Source organism: Chiloscyllium plagiosum, unplaced genomic scaffold, assembly GCF_037043375.1.
Source record: "Chiloscyllium plagiosum isolate Xiang-an unplaced genomic scaffold, Cpla_swu_hap1 HiC_scaffold_37, whole genome shotgun sequence".
NCBI lineage: Eukaryota > Metazoa > Chordata > Chondrichthyes > Orectolobiformes > Hemiscylliidae > Chiloscyllium > Chiloscyllium plagiosum.
This window is the reverse complement of record NW_028270175.1, coordinates 34,386,173-34,402,306: the sequence shown is the minus strand read 5'-3', so window position 1 is coordinate 34,402,306 and position 16,134 is coordinate 34,386,173. Positions and strand designations below refer to the sequence as shown.

General features: G+C 41.2%; 1 protein-coding gene across 3 annotated transcripts in view; it reads right to left on the bottom strand.

Annotated features, from left to right (window-relative positions):
* The window catches only part of mtor (mechanistic target of rapamycin kinase), a 387,814-nt gene that overhangs the window by 26,203 nt on the left and 345,477 nt on the right, over positions 1-16,134 (bottom strand). For all 3 annotated transcript variants that reach the window (XM_043675588.2, XM_087980582.1, XM_087980583.1), the window contains 6 exons: positions 15,739-15,873; positions 14,478-14,652; positions 13,557-13,692; positions 7,086-7,233; positions 5,953-6,075; positions 1,008-1,090 (listed from right to left, as the gene is read on the bottom strand). In XM_043675588.2, the coding sequence (XP_043531523.1) occupies positions 1,008-1,090; positions 5,953-6,075; positions 7,086-7,233; positions 13,557-13,692; positions 14,478-14,652; positions 15,739-15,873 (800 nt within the window). The remainder of the gene's footprint in view (positions 1-1,007; positions 1,091-5,952; positions 6,076-7,085; positions 7,234-13,556; positions 13,693-14,477; positions 14,653-15,738; positions 15,874-16,134) is intronic.

Below are 16,134 nucleotides of genomic sequence, written 5' to 3'. Positions count from 1 at the left end.
ATTGCCTGAACTTTAATGGAATGGAACCCTTTCCTATCCTATTGATGAATTCTATGGAGATCCATCTGTGCCCTATGGATACAGAACCCTGTATGTTTCTGAGTGCTGTTGCACATGCAGCATCATTGAGAAACAAAATGAACTAGTATTATCATGCAAATCTGGCATCAGTCACTGTCCTTATCCATCTGAGAGAGTATGACTAAGAGATCCTATACAAGTATCCATCACTCCTTTTTTTGGGGGGGTGGAGGGGTGGTAGTCATTGCATTGAAGTTTGAAATGGCTGTCACCTTCAGAGAGAGAGGACGGTCTCCTGCTTCTGCACCCCTCAGGGTCCACTCTAGCAGCAAGCATCACAGTGGTCTGGGACATATGGGGCCTGAAGCAAAACTGCACCTTGCTCATCCCAAAGAAATAGAAGCAGGGCTAAAAATCCTGACAGATCCTGATAGGAAGAGGTAGCAGATGCAGGGCCCGAGCTAGGTGCTCCTTGTGCTCCCATACACACAACTGTTCATTACATTCAGTACACACCATCATTAAAGTTACATGGCAGATGATGAAGTGAATGATTGCTGCTTCCCAAAGAACCTTTGGAATTTACCAAGTATCGGATAAGTCTTTGGCCAATGTTCACTCTTTTTAAGTCATTGTTGCTTTTGACTTGCATTTCAACCCATGCATGCTCTCTGCATGCCATTGCAAATGGACGATGAAATGTAGCTGTTGCAAACAGCTGCTTTACATTATTGCCCCAAATGACACTTAATACCGCCCATCCTGGGTATCGATCAAGCCAATTTCCAGTTGTATTTTATATGTAGAGAACAGCAAGAGATGGGCAGCGCACTTCCACTCTTTCCCATCATGCGGAAACATACTACATTGAAATTCGTCTCTGGGGCAGAAAGAAAAGTGGTCCTAATTGTATTATGAAGACAACTGTAAGCATCATTACATTGTTTTGTAGTTAGCAAAGTCCCAGATTATTTAAATCACCTTACCGATCTCCTAGCCCCAGGATGTAACCCACCATTGACATCACAGCTAAGGAGCGTGTGTAGTTGGTTCTTCGGTCAAACCACACCTGCAGAGTGCCAGAATATAAAACAGCATTGTTAAATGTTGCAAAAACATACACATGTATCCTACTGGTTTTTACTGGAGGAGCTACTTTAAGTGGAATAAATATTAAAAGACCTTTCAATTTGCTTTTAAAACAATAAATGATTTTCATATTGTATGAGAAGAAAAACCATAATTCTTCATTTAAACAGAAGAGAACAATTCAATTGTCTGGTTGGCTGAGAATTTCTTACCAATCCGGATAATAATCAAAACAATAGTGTGAGGTGATGCAGTTTGGAACATCAAATACAACAGGAAATTATATAGTAAATGGCAGGACCTTTAGGAGCATTGATATATAGAGGGGGTATTAGGTTGGAGGTCCATAGTTCACTGAAAGGTGACAAAGGAAGGCCTATGGATGCTTGCCTTCATCAGTTTGGGCACTGAGTATAAAAGTTGGGCAAGTCATGTCACAGCTGTATAAAACCTTAGCTAGGTCACGTTTGGAGTAGTGTGTGCCATTCTGGTTGCCACGCGATAGGGTGGATAAAGAAGGTGCAAAAGAAATTTACTAGAATGTTGCCTGTATTGGAGAGTAATAACTATAAAAGAGAGGTTGGACAAACTTGGATTATTTTCGCTAGAGTGTCAGAGGCTGATTGGGGTGCGTGACAAGATAGAAATTTATAAACTATCAGAGGCATGGATAAGAGGTGGATAATCAGACGGGAAGCATAACGGTAATGTGCCATGCAATTTTTTTTTTACACCGAGGTAGGTGCCAAGAGTGTGCTGCCAGGGGAGGTGGTCAAAGCAGATAAAATAGCAATGTTTAAGATGCATTTAGACAGACACATGAATAGACAGGGATTAGATGGAAATGGACCATGTGCAGAAAGATACGATTAGTTTAGAATGGTTTCAAGGTTGGCACATATATGGTGGGCTGAAAGGCCTGTTCCTGTGATGTTCTAAAAACATACAGCCACAAAGGGAATTAAGGTGCCAAGTTAAAACTGGCTTATAGACTATGATTAAAAACCAACACCCTATGGATCATTAACATCGGATTCCAAAAAAGAACAAAACACATACTGAAGTCACATGTGGAGTTATCAGAGAAAATTTACCTTGACTTATAGTTCATACCTAACGGATTTTGAGAGAGTTGATTTGACCAGTAGCTTTGATGATTGTGTATAAGATGCACTGCTGAAATTCATCATAGCTCCTTCTAAATCCATAACCACTACCATCTATAAGGACGAGGACAGCAGTTATATGGGAACCCCACCACTTGTAGGTTCCTTACCAAGCCACTCACCATTCGGATTTGGACACATCACCACTCCTTCAATGTTTCTGGGTCCAAATTCATGGACCACTGTCCCAAAAGGCATTGCATGTACGTACCCACATCAAATGTACTGCAGTGGTTCAAGAAGGCAATTCACCACCACTTTCCTAAGGACAACTAGGGATGGGTAACAAATCCTGGAACTGCCAGTGACATCCAAACCCCATGAAGAAATGAAAAAGTGTAAGCATTTTTCTTGATATGAATAACCAATTACACAATTTTTTTAAGCAAAGACACTGGATTAACACACAAGGTGTGCAAAATGAGAAAAGTGTGCTGTGAGGTGAAGCTTGTTCTAAATCAGACAGATTTCAAGTAGGTCTAGCAACTTGAAACTGGGCTTCCATAAGGTATTATAGGTCATCAGCAGCAGAATTGTATTCAACCGCAATCCATAACTTCATGAACTGGCATATAGGCATTCTACCACTACTCTCCAGCTGAGAGATTAGGCCTGGTTCAAATCAAGATTGCAGGAAGACATGCTTGGAGCAGCAGTAAGCATACCTAAACGTGAGGAGTCAACCCAGTGAAGCTCCAATACAGAGCTATTTGCATGTCAAACAGCAGGAGCAGCAGTAATAGACAGTGCTACAAGATCTCACAACTAATAGATCAGATCTAAATCCTGCAGTCCTGACATTTTCATTTACGACTGGTGACAGACAAACAATTCTATCAGGTGGAGGAGGGTCCATGAATACCCTCAACATATGGGGGAACTCAGCACATTAGTGCAAAACAGAAGGCTAAACCAGAAGCACTAATCTTCAAACAAAAGTACCAGGTGGATGATTCAGTTCAGATTTCTCTTGAAATGCCCAGCATCACAGATGCCAGTCTTCAGTCAATTCAATGTACTCCACATGGTATCAATCAACAGCTGAAGGTACTGGTTAATGCAAAGGCTACTGGATTTGACAACATGCCAGTAAAGTACCGAAGACTTGCGCTCCATAACAGGCCATGCCCCTAGTCAAGATTTTCCAACACAGATCAATACTGACATTAATACAACAATGTGGAGAATTACCCACATATGTTCTGTCCAAAAAAAGCTGGACATATCCAACCTGGTTAATTACCTCCCTATCGGATTACTCTTGACCATTAGCAAAGAAATGGAAGGGTTGACAAGAGTGCTATGAAGCACCAGTTACAATAGAGTAACTTGTTCCCTGAAGCTTAGTTCAGGTTTCACCAGGACCGCTCAGCTCCTGACTGCATTATAGCTCAGCATTTAGCACAAACGTGAACAAAAGAGATGAACTCCAAATGGGAGATGAGTGTGACATGCCTTGATATTAAGGTAGTATTTGACTGAATTTGGCATTAAGGAAACAAGCTAAACTGGAGTCAATGGAATCAGGAGAGAAACCCTCCACTGGTAGAAAACACTCCTAGCACAAAGAAAGATGGTTGTTAATGTTAGAGGCCAATCATCTCACTTCCACTGCAGCAAGTCCTCAGATAGTATCCTATGCCCATTCAATTTCTTTATCAATGACTTCACATCATCATGTGGTCAGATGTCAGGCAGTTCACTGATCACTGCACAAGAGTCAGCACCATTCATAACTGCTCAGATACTGAAGCACTAAGACCCAGATACCATCTAGGCCTGGTCTGATAAATGACAAGTAACATCTACACTACAAATGTGCCACTCATTTATCATCTCTAACAAAAGAGAATCTAACCATTGTCCGTGGACACAAAAAAGCAATAATACTGCTGAATCCCCCATTGTCACCATCTTACTATTCCGATTGACATCATCATTCTGATCATTACCAATGACCAGAAACTCAACTGGACCAGCCATATAAATACCGTGGCGACAAGTGCCTGTCAGAGACTAGGGATTCTGTGGCAATCAACCTACTTCCTGTTTCCCCATTGCCTGTCCATATTTATGAGGTACAAGCAAATAATTTGATGGAATACTCTCTAGTTGCCTGGACTGGTGCAGCTAGGAGAATGTGAGGACTGCAGATGCTGGAGATCAGAAGCGAGAGTGTGGTGCTGGAAAAGCACAGGTCAGCCAGCATTCAAGGAGCAGAAGAATCGATGTTTTGGGCATAAGCCCTTCATCAAAAATGCGGCTTGTGGGTTGGGGTGTTGGGGGAGGGAGCTGAGAGATAAATTGGGGAGGGGGCTGGGGGCAAGGTAGCTAGAAATGTGATAGGTAGACAAAGACGTGGGGGGGGGGGGGGGGGGCTAGGTGATAGACTGGAGAGGAGAGTGGAGCAGATAAGTGGGAAGGAAGATGGACAGGTCCAGAGGGCGGTGCCAAGTTAGAAGCTTGGGACTGGGATAAAGTAGGGGAAGGGGAAATAAGGAAACTGAGTCTGCTTCCTGACTTGGCTGAAGAGTTTCAGGGCAGAGGAGATGACCTACCTTGAAGAGGTTATCCTCCTCTCTCTATAAGGATCTCAGTGAGTGTCTCTCACAGTATGCCCCAGGTCATCTCCTCAGCCCTGAAGCTCTTCAGCCACATCCTGAAGCAGACCTGCTACCACAGTCACATTTCCTTCCTCAGTGCACCAGTTTCCTCATTTCCCCACCCCTCACCTTATCCCAATCCTCCAACTTGGCACTGCCTTCTTTGCCTGTCCATCTTCCTTCCCACCTATCTGCTCCACCCTCCTCCAATCAATCACCTTCACTCCCCACCTTCATCTACCTATTACATCCCCACCTACCTTCCCTCCAAACCCACCCCCCTTCCCATTTATCTCTCAGCTCTCCCCGGCCCACAAGCCACATTCCTGGTGAAGGGCTTATGCCTAAAATGTCGATACTCCTGCTCCTCGGATGCTGCCTGACCTGCTGTGCTTTTCCAGCACCACACTCTCGACACTGGATTGGTGCAGTTCCAACAAAACACAAGCTTGACACAATCTAAAGCAGCCTGTTTGATTGGTACCCTAACCACAACCTTCAATTTTCATTCCTTCAGTACTGACATGCAGTGGGAGTAGTGTGTACCATTTGCAATCAACTGCACTTGAAACCCATGACCTCTATTTCCTAGGAGGACAAGGGCAGCAGTTACATGGAACACCATCACTTGCAAGATCCCCTGCAAGCCACACCTATCCTGAACTGAAACCACATTGCTGTTCCTTCACAGCCACTGGGTCAAAATACTAGAATTCTCCAACAACATTGGAAGCTTCCCTATACCTCACGGGCCGAATAATTTCAAAAAGGTAGCTCACCACTCTTGCCAGTAAAATTAGGAATGGGCATAAATGTTCGTCAAGCCAGTGACACCCATATTCCATGATCAGATAAATTAAACTTCACCTGCTAGTGCAAAAACAAGTTAAGATCTCTCATTGGGGATCAATCTGGTGAGGATGAAAATTTATCAGTATAGTTTTAATACTGGTCTATGCAGAAAATCTGGGAATGAATATTCTGTTCAGAATGTGTCTACAACACTACAGCTGTGGACTATAGACGAAGTGTGGGAACATGAAGAATGCTATGAAAACAAAGCGAGGCTTTACCTCTGAGCTGGGACTCTTCAGCCACAGTAACTTGGCCAGATCATCTCCCGCTGTATTATTCACTGCATGTTCAAATACCTCGACCTTTTGCATCAAGGTGAGGTGATCATAGTCTGGAGCCATCTGTTGGTTAGCACAAAACAAACCATATCAGTTTGGACTGATGTTTTAATTCCTTTAGACAAAATAAATTATTTTTCAAACAAGTTTTTATTAAATTCTATTGCTTGTTTAAGACTGGGGTTAAGGAAGAAAGGGACACATTAAAAAAAAAGGGAGAAGCAACAAACTTTGGAAAACCTGATCTCAAACAGAAAAGGCCACAAATACTTTCATTAAAAAAAACCTTCCCCTCAACTAGAAACTTTCATAATTTGGCTTTTTTTGATTCCATTCTCCTGAAAAATGTTAATTAAGTATTTTGTTTGACCATACAGAAGCTTAAACTGGTCTTAGAAGTTAACATCTACTGAACTAGAAATACACCTTTGAGTTTATATCAAATATTTCAAACTGAAAATTGAAATTAAAGCAGTTTAAATACCATTTCATGTAAAGAAATTATTGGCTTCATGTAATTTATGCTCTCCATTTAATGAGTCAATAAAATGACATTCATAACTCAGCTCGCAATTAACTCTGTTTCAAGCTTTTATCTAGGGGCTCTTGTGGGGCAGTGGTAGCATCCCTACCTCTGAGTCAGGAGACTCAGGTTGAAGTCCCATCTGTTCCAAAGGTGCGTAACAGCATTTCCATAGATTAGAAAATATCTAAAGCTTTATCTGTTGATTGATTTACACATTCACTGCTATCAAGCTAGAAATTGTATAGTCAACGTATCATATTCAAACAATATTGAATTGTAAGTGTTTCAACAGATGTTGTATTGAATAGATTTGCTGCAAATTTGAAAATAGCATTTAGCTGAGTAGGTACCAGCTCTCTCTACAGTTCAGATTCTCATTTCTAGCCATTACTTGAGTGAGTGTGGCAATGGCATGTAACTATATGACTCAGTAAGTTCAAATAAGCAATTTAATTTAAATTAAAATTTTAAAGAAGAGTGAATAAAGGTAATGACTTAACAGTAAGAAAGTGTACAGGTAAGAAAATAAACAGGTAGCAGTACCCACCCTGAGCATGATGCGGTGCTCGATGTTCAGCAGAATCTTTTTCTTCTCTCGGTAGTCTCGAATAAGAGCGTGGAGTGTGTCGCAGTGTGGGACCCAGCCAATTAGACCAGAATTCGTGGATAGAGGAATGACAGCATATCTCTGAATACTTAAAGATAAAGCCCAGTATATTTGAGAGAAACATCTAAATACATTATGCATGTTTTTTTAAACATGTTTTAAAAATACAATGTATTTCTTCATGAAACAAATCAACACGTTTAAAATACAGAACTTTGGAAATACAAGTTAATTATCTCCTTTGTCAGGAGCATTTTTCTACTGGTAAAATAGGAGCAGATTACTTATTCCATCAAACAAATGGATTAAAACTTGAAGTGCTTCAAGCTTGACATTCTAAAGGGTATGTTACATTGTAGGAGAGCAGTGACAATGTTAGAAATGTAGGTCCCTAAAAGGGTAAACCAGGACAGTTTCAGAGATGATTAAGAGTTGGTGATGATCAGAGCTGAGGTGTACTTAAGAACTGAGTTTTTCCCTGTAGGGGATTGGGCTTCTGGATTCAGAAGGGTAGAGACAGGTATTTGGACTAAACTATAATTTAGTATTAAAACTGTTGCGAAGCACAAAAAACACTCTTGAGAGAGATTCAATATTCGGATATCTACATATATGATTCATTAATATCCTTGAGATAGGGAAATCTACTATCCATAACTTGGTCTGGCCTACATGTGACTTCAGACCCACAGCAATGTGGTTGACTCCTAACTGCCCTCTGGGTAATTAGGAATAGGTAATAGATGCTGGTCCTAGTCAGTGACACTCACATTCGGTGAATGAATTAAAAAAACTTTCTATTAAACAAGCAGCACCAATATAGTTTGTTTTTGCTTGTATCCTACTTGCATTTTCATCAAGCACAGATCACCTTTGTATACTGGAACAGCACACTCTCCCAGAGACTTTTAAGATGAATTAATAAATGAGGTCTGGAGCTGAGGAGCTCTGACTGAATCCTACATTAGCATCAGTGAGCAGGTTATTGGAGAGCAATTTTTACTTGACACTATTCCAGATGCCTCCTCTTATTAGTTTAATGATGAGTAGGAAACAGTTTAGAGCAGTAATGGTCCAGGTTATGTTCATCTCAATTTCTGTGATTAGAATAGACTGGGAAATCTTCTACATTGCAGTTTTCATTTTCCCTCCCATTCCACTCTGATCTGTGTCCTCAACAGTCAGTTTAACAATTTCAGATCATCACTATGGCAGATGTGATAATGATTCTGTTCTTCCCATTTGCAGATTCCCTAGACTCTTCTTTTGTTTATTTATTTTTCCCATTATCATTCAATTTTGCTTTATACCAAGATTCTTTAACTACCCATTTTCCCTCTATATCTGCTTACAGCTCTGACAAAATTTATATAAGCTGACAGACTGTTGCTTCCCCTGCAGATGCTGTCTGACCTGGGGAGTATTTCCAGCACTTTTTGTTTGTACTTCAATTTTCCACATCCTTGTCTTGATGTCAATGTCTTGACTGCATGAAAAGAGCTTGGTAAATGAAGTGGGTAGTTCCAGATACACATTTTCAACAATACAGCCATAATATTGTCAGTACTCTGCTTTTCTGTGGTCTAACACACGCGACCACTTCTTAATGTCTTTTTCAGCAAAGCAAATTGGCCGAATATTGGTTTAAAGCTAGAAAACTCAAAAAAAGGCAGGTTGGGCTGGGCTGTTGTTTCTCAAGTTAGTGGGTCAGTTTTCTTAATGTGAGCACCAAGCCTCAGGCATTATTAAAGTGAAACTTATTAGATAGATTGGGGGGATATTGCAGTAGAATTATTTGAATTTATTTGATATTTTAGCAAGTATTTATAAACATCTTCTGGGTTGTTTGATCCAGCTCTGTAACCATTAGACTACAATACCAATCCGTGCATGTTTCTACAAATTGTTTTGACTGACTGTTCTGATTGGTACAATAATCATTATAAGACAAAGATGAGAGTGGTCCTAAAGGGAGAGTGCTAAACTGGGGGAAGGCCAACCATAGCAACATTTGGCAAGAGCTGGGGAATGTGGATTGGGAGCAGCTGTTTGAAGGTAAATCCACATTTGATATGTGGGAGGCATTTAAAGAGATGTTGATTAGAGTGCAGGACAGACATGTCCCTGTGAAAATGAGGGTTAGAAATGGCAAGATTAGGGAACCATGGACGACTGGTGAAATTGTGAGGTGAAAGTGAGGACTGCAGATGCTGGAGATTAGAGTCAAGATTAGAGTGGTGCTGGAAAATCACAGCAGGTCAGACAGCATCAGAGGAGCAGGAAAATCAACGTTTTTGATTTTCATCAGGGCTTTTGTCCGAAACATCGACTTTCCTGCTCCTCGGATGCTGCCTGACCTGCTGTGCTTTTCCAGCACCACTCTAATGGTGAAATTGTGAGACTAGCTAAGAGGAAAAAGGAAACATACATAAGGTCTAGGCGATTGAAAACAGACAAAGCTTTGGAAGAATATCAGGAAAGTAGGACCAATCTGAAACGAGGACTTACGAGGGGTCACGAAAGGGGTCATGAAATATCTTTAGCAAAAAGGGTTAATGAAAATCCCAAAGCCTTATATTCCTATATAAGAAGCAAGAGTGTAACTAGAGAAAGGGTTGGCCCACTCAAGGACAAAGGAGGAAAGTTATGCATGGAGTCAGAGAAAATATGAGACTTTTAATGAGTACTTTGCATTTGTATTCACTGAAGAGAGGCACATGATGGATGTTGAGGTTAGGGATAGATGTTTGATTACTCTAGGTCAAGTCAGCATAAGAAGGGAGGGTATTCTAAAAGGCATTAAGGCAGATAAGTCCCCAGGTCCGGGTGGGATCTATCCCAGGTTACAGAGGGAAACGAGAGAGGAAATAGCTGGGGCCTTAACAGATATCTTTGCAGTGTCCTTGAACATGGGTGAGGTCTAGGAGGACTGGAAAACTGCTAATATTGTCCCCTTGTTTAATAAGGGTAGCAAGGATAATCCAGATAATTATAGACCAGTGAGCCTGACGTCAGTGTTAGGGAAGCTGCTGGAGAAGATATGGAGGGATAGAATCTATTTATATTTGGAAGAAAATGGGCTTATCAGAGATAAGCAACATGGTTTTGTGCAGGGAAGGTCATGTCTTACCAACTTAATAGAATTCTTTGTGGAAGTGACAAAGTTGATTGAGGAGGGAAGGGCTGTAAATGTCATATACGTGCACTTCATTTAGGCGTTTGATAAGGTTCCAATTGGTAGGCTGATGGAAAAAGTGAAGTTGCATGGGATCCATGGTGTACTAGCTAGATGGATAGAGAACTGGCTGGGCAGAAGGAGACAGAGGTAGTAGTGCAAGGGAGTTTCTCAAAATGGAGAACTGTGACCAGTGATGTTTCAACGGGGATCCGTGCTGGGACCACAGTTGTTTGTGATATACATAAATGATCTGGAGGAAGGTATGGATGACTGATTAGCAAGCTTGCAAATGACACCAAGATTGGTGGAGTAGCAGATAGTGAAGAAGACTGTCAGAGAATGCAACAGAATATGGACAGATTGGAGACTTGGGTAAAGAAATGGCAGATGGAGTTTGATCTGGGCAAATGCGAGGCAATGCATTTTGGAAGATGCAATCCAAGAGCGAACTATACGGTAAATGGAAAAGCCCTGGAGAAAATTGATGTACAGAGAGATCTGGGTGTTAGTTCCATTGTTCCCTGAAGGTGGCAACGTAGGTCGAGAGAGTGGTCAAGAAGGCGTACGGCATGTTTCTCTTCATTGGACGGGGTATTGAGTACAAGAGTTGGCATGTCATTGTACAGGACTTTGGTTTGGCCACATTTGGAATACAGTGTACAGTTGTGGTCATCACATTACCAAAATGATGTAGATGCTTTGGAGAAGGTTCACCAGGATGTTATAGAACATAGAAAAATACAGCGCAGTACAGGCCCTTTGGCCCTCGATGTTGCGCCGATCCAAGCCCACCTAACCTACACTAGCCCACTATCCTCCATATGCCTATCCAATGCCCGTTTAAATGCCCATAAAGAGGGAGAGTCCACCACTGCTACTGGCAGGGCATTCCATGAACTCACGACTCGCTGAGTAAAGAATCTACCCCTAACATCTGTCCTATACCTACCATCCCTTAATTTAAAGCTATGCCCCCTCGTAATAGCTGACTCCATACGTGGAAAAAGGTTCTCATGGTCAACCCTATCTCCACCCCTAATCATCTTGTACACCTCTATCAAGTCACCCCTAAACCTTCTTTTCTCCAATGAAAACAGCCCCAAGTGCCTCAGCCTTTCCTCATACAATCTTCCTACCATACCAGGCAACATCCTGATAAACCTCCTCTGCACCCGTTCCAGTGCCTCCACATCCTTCCTATAGTATGGCGACCAAAACTGCACACAATCCTCCAGATGCGGCCGCACCAGAGTCTTATACAACTGCAACATGACCTCAGGGCTCCGGAACTCAATTCCTCTACCAATAAAAGCCATTACGCCATATGCCTTCTTCACTGCACTATTTACCTGGGTGGCAACTTTCAGAGATCTGTGTAATGGACACCAAGATCCCTCTGCTCATCCACACTACCAAGTATCCGACCATTAGCCCAGTACCCCGTCTTTTTGTTACTCTTACCAAAGTGAATCACCTCACACTTACCTACATTGAACTCCATTTGCCACCTTTCTGCCCAGCTCTGCAGCTTATCTATATCCCGCTGTAACCTGACACATCCTTCCTCACTGTCAACAACTCCAACGACTTTCGTATCATCCGCAAACTTGCTCACCCAACCTTCTAGCCCCTCCTCCAGGTCATTTATAAAAATGACAAACAGCAATGGTCCCAAAACAGATCCTTGCGGAACACCACTAGTAACTGCATTCCAAGATGAACCTTTACCATCAACTACTACCCTCTGTCTTCTTCCAGCCAGCCAATTCCTAATCCAAACCTCCAACTCACCCTCAATGCCATACCTCCGTATTTTTTGCAGTAGCCTACCATGGGGAACCTTATCAAACGCCTTACTAAAATCCATTTACACTACATCTACCGCTTTACCCTCGTCTACCTCCTTAGTCACCTTCTCAAAGAATTCAATAAGGTTTGTGAGGCATGACCTGCCCTTCACAAAACCATGCTGACTATCCTTGATCACATTATTCCTATCCAGATGTTCATAAATCCTATCCCTTACAATTCTCTCTAAGACTTTGCCCACAACAGAAGTGAGACTCACTGGCCTATAGTTACTAGGGTTATCCCTACTCCCCTTCTTGAACAAGGGAACCACATTTGCTATTCTCCAGTCTACTGGCACTATTCCTGTAGACAATGAGGACATAAAAATCAAGGCCAATGGCTCTGCAATCTCCTCCCTTGCTTCCCAGAGAATCCTAGGATAAATGCCATCAGGCCCAGGGGACTTATCTATTTTCACCCTTTCCAGAATTTCCAGCACCTCTTCCCGACATACCTCAAAGCCGTCCATTCTAATTAATTGTGACTCAATATTCACATCGGCAACAATGTCCTGTTCCTGAGTGAATACTGACGAAAAATATTCATTCAGTGTCTCCCCAATCTCTTCAGCATCCACACGCAACTTCCCACTACTATCCTTGACTGGACCTATTCCTACCCTAGTCATTTTTTTATTCCTGACATACCTATAGAAAGCCTTAGGGCTTTCCCTAATCCTACCAACTAAGGACTTTTCATGTCCCCTCCTTGCTGCTCTTAGCTCTTTCTTCAGATCCTTCCTGGCTACCTTATAACTCTCAATCGCCCCAATTGAACCTTCACGCCTCATCTTTACATAGACCTCCCTCTTCCATTTAACAAGGGATTCCAATTCCTTATTAAGCCACAGTTCCCTCACACGACCCTTTCCTCCCTTATTTGGTATGGATGTTGCTAGCTATGAAGAGGTTGAGTAGATTAGGATTATTTTCATTAGAAAGATGGAGGTTGGGGTGGGGACCTGATTGAGGTCTACAAAATCATGAGGTATAGACATGGTGGATAGCAAGAAGCTTTTTCCCAGAGTGGGGACTCAATTACTAGGGGTCACGAGTTGAAGGTGAGGGTGGGGGGAGAAATTTAAGGGAGATATGCGTGGAAAGTTATTTACGCAGAGGGTGTGGGTGCCTGGAACACGTTGCCAGTGGGGGTGATAGAGGCGAGCATGATAGCATCGTTTAAGATGTATCTAGATACATAAATGGGCAGAGAGCGGAGGGATATAGATCCTTAGAGAATAGACGACAGGTTTAGATAGAGGACCTGGATGGCACAGGCTTGAAGGGCCAAAAGGCCTGTTCCTGTGCTGTAATTTTCTTTGTTCTTAGTTTTGCATTTCAAGAACAAACAATGTTTATGGATATCAACCAACATGTCACTACCTGAGGTTCTTCCGAAGAGATGCTGGGTCATTTGCCAGCAAGGTGTTCACCAATCCAAAAAGCTGCATCACCCTTTCATCCTGACGCAGGTCTTCATGACCCTTTAGCAAGAACATGAATTCGTGACTATTACTGCCTATGGGAAGATAAGTAAAATTCTGTTAAATTTGAGTTGGGGAAGAAAATTCAATGGTTAGCATATTTTGTTTTTATAGCTTTGTAGAGCATTAGCATTTGTTTAGACTAGCTAATAAATTGAATTTCATTTTTCTAAAACAGAAAATACAAAAACACAGTAACAGCAGGGGTAGTGATTTGCTCAGGTTTAAACATGAGACAAGTTTGATAACAGCTATACTGTTTCTGTTATAAACAGGGAGGCTGAAATCTTCCTTGAGGGGTCTTTAGGAGAACTGTCCATCTTTAACACCCACAAGACTGCAATTCCTCCTGCTGTCAAGATTCTTGACCAGAGGGGAACCCCAGCCAGCAACTGTGAAATTCAAAATCAGGCTTTTAGTCACACCGCAAAGATAGGAATTGAATATATAATTAAGTATCCCTTCTCGCCAAAGTGGAGCACAATTCTTGATTAAATGTGTTTCTGTAAAAATATGACAGGAAATGAAACAAAACGTATATGACAGATTGGAGTAACATCCCCCATCTTTTTAATTTGTACCCTGTCCTTCCACCATCACACCTCCCAAACATTGTGGGGTTAGTATGGAAATTCTTGTTTTAAATACTTAAACTTGGTTTGATTTAATCACTCATTCCTAATGCATGTCGTCTCTCTTTTTTATAACATTGGCAGTGTTTGTGTCTTCGTTTTGCTTTCTAAACACAAAATTGTTTCCATTTGGAAAGAACTAATACAAGAAATAGAAGATGACAATTTGCAAAGCTTATTTTCCTTACCCATGATGGTTAGCTTCCTTGGCCGCTGTTTGGAGGTTATAACCTGAAGTGAGGGAGCTATTGACTGAATACGGATGATTGGCTGATTGGGATCATAAGTTCCTGGTACAGCCAACTCTAAGTCACGGCACATCAACAGCTTAGGTGATACATACTGGAGTTCAAGTGAGGTGAGCTGCAAATAAATAATGGTAGCTAATTTCTATAATTGTTATTACCATTTGCTTAAATAGAGAGATCTATTAATGATACGATTAAATATGAATAAAATGTTAGTTCTGACTAAACTCATTGCCCAACTGCCTTTCAGTAACAGATTTCAAAATAACAATCACCTCACAATGTTTACTTATCCTTCTGAAATGATTTGCACAAATAAAGGGCAAATAGATTGTGCTCTTTTAGAACTCACTGTACTCTGTATTCACAGAGATGCATAATGGCAGCACTTTCCATCTTTTGTTACTTTCTGGTATCGTGGAATACTTTCAGACTAGATGGAACACTGAGTTAACTCTAATAATGTTCAGTAACAAAATTTCAAATAGTTAAATTTATTGCACCAATATGAAAACTGAATTTTTCACACCAACCTTATCCACTTCTTCTGAGTTACTTAATTAGAATTATATCTGGTTTTGACAATGCTTTTGCTTCTTTAGTATAAACTTGAAAGTAGTTACATTCTGAAGTTCATTCATGCACAATTGTAGAGTAGTAAACTGCATAATAAACTTCCCATCTTTTGAAATTTGGCCAAGACTGTTTACAGCCTTGAATTTGTATTACAGGAGATTTCAATTAGGCCACACATGCTATGTATGCATTTCAGTTTCCAATAGATATTCTTGTCAACTGATGACAAACCCTGAAATGCAAATATTCTGTTTAGAACACATTTCAGACCTTTATAAATCAAAAGGTTTGTCGTTATTAACTTTATTTCCACTTTAACTGATAACCTCTCTGTTAACTGTTGTGATTGTAATTAGGTCATCTACGTGGACCTCACAAAAAAAAGAGTTCCCTCATTGGGGCTGTTGATTTTGTCCAATTAAAGAGCCCTGGCTGACAGATAAGAAGAGCATCAGAGGTTCTGTTCACTCTGAGAGCTGGCACTGAGGAAGTTGGATCAGTGTCAAATACTCTCCATGTGTAAGTAAAGGGTGACTTGGTGACAGAATACTGGTCTCTGTGGAGTTATTTCATTAAAGTTTTTTACAACAGCAAGAAGATACTGTTGTGAAACAACTGCACTCACCTGTGGAAGCTGCTTTGAAATGCGTCGGAATACATGATAGTAAAGGTCCCAAGCTTGGGTTAGATCCTTCACATTGGCTGATCTCATATACTTGCGGCACCATTCTTGAGCCTCCATTAAGTCCCTGCCATATGCCTGTGAAAGGATAGATTTGACAGTAGAGTTAGCTGAATCCCAATTAAACAAGAATTTCCCCAAAAATAAATATTTTCACTAATATCTTAGCCGCATATTATAAAGTCGTCATTATGTTCTGAGTATGAAGTAATCAGTCTTTTTTTGCCCGTGATCTGAAGTTGGCAGGCATAGAGAAGCAGTTAGTTGGATGTTGTTAACATTTTGGGTGTGGAATGTTTAACTGCTTATTATGTTTGATTCTTGGTAATAAGGATGGGG